Raw genomic sequence first — 5,668 nt, forward strand, 5'->3', positions numbered from 1 at the left:
TAGCCAGAAGCTGGAAAGAACCCAGATGTCCCTCAACAGAAGAATGGATACAGAAAATGTGGTACATTTACACAATGGAGTACCACTCAGCTATTAAAAACAATGGATTTATGAAATTCTTGGACAAATAGATGTATCTGGAGGATATCATCCTTAGTGAGGTAACCCAATCACAAAAGAAGTCATTAGATATGCACTCACTAATAAGCGGATATTAGTCCAGAAACATAGAACACCCAAGATATAATTTGAAAAACACATGAAAATCAAGAAGAGGGAAGACCAATGGGTGGATACTTCATTCCTCCTTAGAATAGGGAACAAAATACCCATGAAAGGAGTTACAGAGACAAAGTTTGGAGCTAAGACGAAAGGATGGACTAACCAGAGACTACCCCACCTGGGGATCCATCCCATAATCAGCCACCAAACCCAGACATTACTGCAAATGCCAGAAAGATTTTGCTGAAGGGACCCTGTTATAGCTGTCTCCTGTGAGGCTATGCCAGTGGCTGGCAAATACAGAAGTGGATGCTCACAGTCATCTATAAGATGGAACACAGGGCCCCCAATGGAGAAGCTAGAGAAAGCACCCAAAGAGCTGAAGGGGTCTGCAACCCTATAGGTGGAACAACAATATGAACGAACCAGTACCGTGTCTCTAGCTGCATATGTAGCAGAAGATGGCCTAGTCAGCCATCACTGGGAAGAGAGGCCCCTTGGTACTGCAAACTTTATACACCCCAGTATAGGGAAATGGCAGGGCCAAGAAGCGGGAGTGGGTGGGTAGGGGAGCAGGGCAGAGGGGGGAGGGTATAGGGAACTTTCGGGATAGCATTTGAAATGTATATAAAGAAAATATCTAATAAAAAAAAATCTGACCCAGCAATCCCTGTCTTTGCTGCCCAGGTCATCAAGGGACATTAGGGTGCTTAGGGTTCTGCAGGACAACTTAAGACAGAACTGGGGGCTGATGCCAAGCTCCAGCCTAGAAAGCCATGGGTTCAAGATCCCATTACTCCCTCCACTGGAGCCTCTTCGACTGTAGGTCCCATTTAGATCGTATGAGGGCTCCCCTGCTGCGCATGTGAACATGGATGACCTCTGCCATCTGCCCGGGGATGCCCACTACACAGCAATATACTGAAGAATTCATACTTGCTCTTTTCTTCTATACTGAGCACTTCTTAAGAGAGGGTTGTGTGTTCTACATTCGAATACCTCTATAGTTGGGCAGGCAGCAAGAACTCACATGTCCTTTCTGAAATGCTCTCAGCCAGCTGGCAGGATATAGGAACAGACTGGCAAGGGACATTGGATGCCTATAAGGCAGACATGTGTGGACCTCACCTGCAAAACTGGACCCAACAATCAGAATGGGTTCACTGTATGCAGAGGTATACAAGAGGTATACGGTAAGAACCCACAAACCCTTTAGCCCAACAAGAGAATCATATCCACAAGGGTTCCTAGTGGGCTACTTTACAACCAGTCAGCTCACTATGCAGAGCAGCTGGCTGTTCCCTTCCTGGAGCCCAGGGAAACACTCTGTTCCGTTGAGTGTTGGCTTAGGCTTGGTCACTGAGGCTCTGGCAGACATTTCCACGTGGGACAAAAGCACAAAGCCAAGCATTGAAATATGTTGCAGGATGGGAGCTGAGATAGGACACTGCTGAGGGTGCACCCACCTGTTCTGACACCCAGTCATGATGTCACCCACAGAAGACTTGCCTGGGGCATTCCTTCATGGGAACCTTCCTCTGCTAAAAGCATTAAGAGCTCTACTTACCACCGCCCTAGTACAGAGAAGTCTCTGAAAGTTCACAGACAAGACATCCCTGCTGGGATCCCTAAAGGGACAGTGAAGCTGTACTGGTATTCCTGTGCCTGATGGATAAATCGACCCTGCTTTGTTGGGGAAGTAGGGTGCAGTGAGGGTTTTTTTGGGGGGGAGGGCACAGTTCAGAAGTATCTGAAATAAGTAGAAAAGGGACCTGAGGTTCCCCACCACACAAAACTCCAAGGGAGTATCAAAAGTAGCTATCACACCACACAAAGCACTAAGTGCCAGGCACCGCTGAGAGGACTCTCCCCTGCACCCGGTGCTCGGTTTACTCCCAGTACCTCCTTTGGGCAGGGCTGGACTTCTGTGATAAAGCGTTTCACTAAGTGGCAATGAGCAACCAGCCATCGCTGTCCAGGGCTGAAACGCTGGCACTAGGCCACAATTGGGCGGACACTTGGGGCACCAGGTGTCTCCACAAGCTGCTTCCTAGACTTCCACTCAGCCAGGCAGAAGGGTGCGCCCGAGACGCAGCTCCTGGCCAGTGGGTCCCAGAGCACGCGGCGCTCGGTGGACCTGGGTCTAAAGGCGACATCCTCGAGGCTCCGAACCCTGGTACACTCCAATTTGTGCCAGGGCAGGGGACGCCCAGAGGCCCGCGGCCAGGCCTCGCCTGTGCCGGGCCGAGGAGCAGTAGCGCCCAGCAGCCGCGGGGGAACGGACGTCCGCAGCCCCACCCCCGACCGCGCCCCCACCCTCAGCACCGCGCACCTGGCCGCAGCGGCTCGGTGACAGTGAGAACCAGCAGGAAGAGCAGCAGGAAGGCACCGCTGTCTGCCTTGGGCACCATTTATCCTCCGTTCATCGTCCCCGGGGCAGCCGCGTGACCCCGCGGGGAGGCCGGACCTGGCCGAGAGGAGAGGGTGAAGGCCGGACTCCGACCTGGGGCAGAGGGGCGGCAGGCGAGGGATCCAGCTGGGCCGCGGCAAGAGAACGCCACCGACTCGCGCGCACTCTAGGCCGCAGGAGCGGGATGAGATTCCGGCTGGAGCAAGATGGCGGCCGTCCTGCTCCGGCCCGCGCCACCCCGCCTCCGGCCCGCACTAACCAATGAACGCCGAGCTGGGCGGGAGGTGGGGTGGCGGAGGGAGGCAGGACCCGAGCTCCAGACTCGGGGCGGGGCGTGAGCACGAGAGGCCTAGGGAATGAGCGAGTGGGCGGGGTCAAGGGCGGGGCTAACAGGAAATGAGGCGTGCCATTGGCTGAACCGAGAGGTGGGACGCAGCCTTGGCAGCGAGGTACCAAAAGGGGTCCCTAGTGCTGGTAGGGCCACAGGGACTGACGGTGCTGGCGCCAGGGTCTGGGGTGGATAGGAGTGGGGATCTGGGATTAGTAAATTGAGGAGGTATAGCTGGACCTGAACGATCTTTACTCCCGGAGGCCCAGGTCTGTCCCAATGCCAACATATTCCCTAAAGTGGTCTTCTAAACGCGGAACGGCTGTGAAGTAAGTGAAGAGCTCTGGTGAAAATAAAGGACCAGCAGTCTCTGTGGATGGGGGAATGGCACAAAGAATATCAACAGAGGAGGAAATGGCTTAATGGATGTCAGAATCTAACAGAGAAGCCCAGAGTCTCTGGACCAGATCTGGGGAAGGAACTGCCTATACAATGGAGAAAAAAAGCCCAGGCAGAGACAGGGCTAAAGCCTGGGAACAAGGCTCCACATGCTAAACTCACACCTGCCTTCATGAACAGTATGAACGTGGAAGGAGAGACAGCAAATGAAGAAGCCATCTGTTAAGGGGAAGGAAGTGAAAAGTGGGGAAGGCCAGTCACCTCCAGCATATCTGACTCACTCTTATTGTCCCTCCACCAAAGTCCCAGGATTCCAACCTATGATAGATACGTGGAGCCATGTGAGTGAAAGATGCTAACTTGTTATAGGTAGATAAAGTCAAGGTCAAGCCGTCAGACATTCCAACTTTACCAGGTCTTGGCCCAAGATGTTGGACATAGGACTTGTCAGAACAGAGGAGGAGCCCCTTGCTGGCAGAAGCAAGGGTACCTGTCCAGTGCTGCCCTGGGCACTCAGATAGTTTATGGCCCATTCCCAGCACTCAGTACAAGATCCAGGCCTAGCCTTCTGCCCCCATACCCACCCCCACTGCAAATCTGCCCTGGGAGCTCAGCCAGAGCTATGAGTTGGGCAGGTCCTTTGGACAGAACTCAGCCAAGTGCAGACTTCCTGCCAACTGTCCACCTGCAGAGCCGCCGTTAAGAGTCCAGGAAAGGTTTGGAAGAGAAAAGAGCAGGACAGGAAGTGAGAAGTCCGGCTGAGTGGTACAGTGAAAGCACAGAGTTAACTCCCTAACCCACCACCACCACTACCACCACCGGGCCAGGAGATAAAGAACCTGAAGTCGGCCCAGGTCTGTCTCATGGCCCAAAACACATTCAAAAGTGGTCTTTTAAAAGGTGAAGCCCCTTACCTCAGGCTGGAGCCAAGCACAAACGAGTTTGTTCACCTTCAGTATGCTCCAGTACACTGACAGACCTTCCAGGTTCTAAGTCTAAGCACCCCAGGCAATAGCCTTATTTCCCCCTGGGCATTACTCCTTTGTGACTTCACTCACTGAAGTCACCCTCTCAGTGACTTTGAGGGTTACCTGTGTAGACAGAATCAAAAGCTGAAGGGGTAGGGTCTCATGAACGACTGGCTTCCTAACCACTGGCCTGTAGAGTCACTGCAGACTGGCATTTTTCCTCTAACAAAGGTTACTTTCAGGGTGGCCCTTTCTGTTCCCTACTCTACCATGTGAGTCAGGAGTCTGCTACTACCTTAGGGAACTGCATCACCTACAGGGTTCCCTATATTTTGCTCCAACCTTTCTAAAGCACCCCTTTATCAAGACTTCCTTCTACTATCCTTGCATGAGTGTATCTTCTATTTCCGCCTGGGACCCTTGACTGATAGGACCACCCACACTGGGTCCCCTGGATTGACCTGATTGACAATGAGCCATGCCACTGTAGAGCAGTTCAATTTCTAGGATTAGAAACACGAGCAGAACTCTGTCTCATAAGCCTCTCTTACCTCAGGCTGGAGCCAAGCATGAAGCCATTCTGTTCACTGCTTCATGTACAGTCTTCAGTCTGCTCCAGTACACTGGCAGACCTAGGTTCCAAGTTCAATCGGCCCAGGCAATAGCTGCATTTCCCCCAGGGCATTACTCCTTTGTGACTTCACCCACTGAAGTCACCTGGGAGACAGTGCTGAATGTTCCATGCTAGAGTCTTGGGCCTCTTAGGAGGCAGGGACAGCTGGCCTGGACAGCTCAGAGGACTCTCTGTCCACAGTGTAAATGAGGACACTGCTGGCCCATGTCTGGCAGGGATGTAGAGGGCAGCCTCGGAGGCACTGGGCACTCCCGGCACCATGGATGACGCTGCCGTCCTCAAGCGACGAGGCTACATCATGGGGATAAACTTGGGAGAGGGCTCATATGCCAAAGTCAAATCCGCTTACTCTGAGCGCCTAAAGTTCAACGTGGCGGTCAAGATCATCGATCGCAAGAAAGCCCCCTCGGACTTCCTGGAGAAATTCCTTCCCCGGGAGATTGAGATTCTGGCCATGCTAAACCACCGCTCTATTGTCAAGACCTATGAGATCTTTGAGACATCAGATGGCAAGGTCTACATTGTCATGGAGCTTGGGGTCCAGGGTGACCTCCTCGAGTTCATCAAAACCAGAGGAGCCCTGCAAGAGGATGATGCTCGAAAGAAGTTCCACCAGCTCTCCTCGGCCATCAAGTACTGCCACGACCTGGATGTCGTCCACCGAGACCTCAAATGTGAGAACCTTCTGCTTGACAAGGACTTCAACA

General features: G+C 52.8%; 2 protein-coding genes across 3 annotated transcripts in view; one reads left to right on the forward strand and one right to left on the reverse strand.

Moving 5' to 3' along the window:
- Positions 1–2,892, reverse strand: part of Dgcr2 (DiGeorge syndrome critical region gene 2) — a 50,601-nt gene extending 47,709 nt beyond the window's left edge. The window contains exon 1 of one of the 2 annotated variants that reach the window (XM_021185478.1): positions 2,555–2,892. In XM_021185478.1, coding sequence (XP_021041137.1) covers positions 2,555–2,633 — 79 coding nt within the window. In that variant the 5' untranslated portion in view covers positions 2,634–2,892. The remainder of the gene's footprint in view (positions 1–2,554) is intronic. The other variant, XM_021185477.2, reaches the window with a different exon arrangement.
- Positions 2,893–4,871: 1,979 nt separating this feature from the next.
- Tssk1b (testis specific serine kinase 1B) overlaps positions 4,872–5,668 on the forward strand; it is a 1,679-nt gene continuing 882 nt past the window's right edge. Inside the window, exon 1 of the mRNA XM_021185578.2 lies at positions 4,872–5,668. Coding sequence (XP_021041237.1) covers positions 5,221–5,668 — 448 coding nt within the window. The 5' untranslated portion in view covers positions 4,872–5,220.

This window comes from Mus caroli, chromosome 16, assembly GCF_900094665.2.
Source record: "Mus caroli chromosome 16, CAROLI_EIJ_v1.1, whole genome shotgun sequence".
Lineage (NCBI taxonomy): Eukaryota > Metazoa > Chordata > Mammalia > Rodentia > Muridae > Mus > Mus caroli.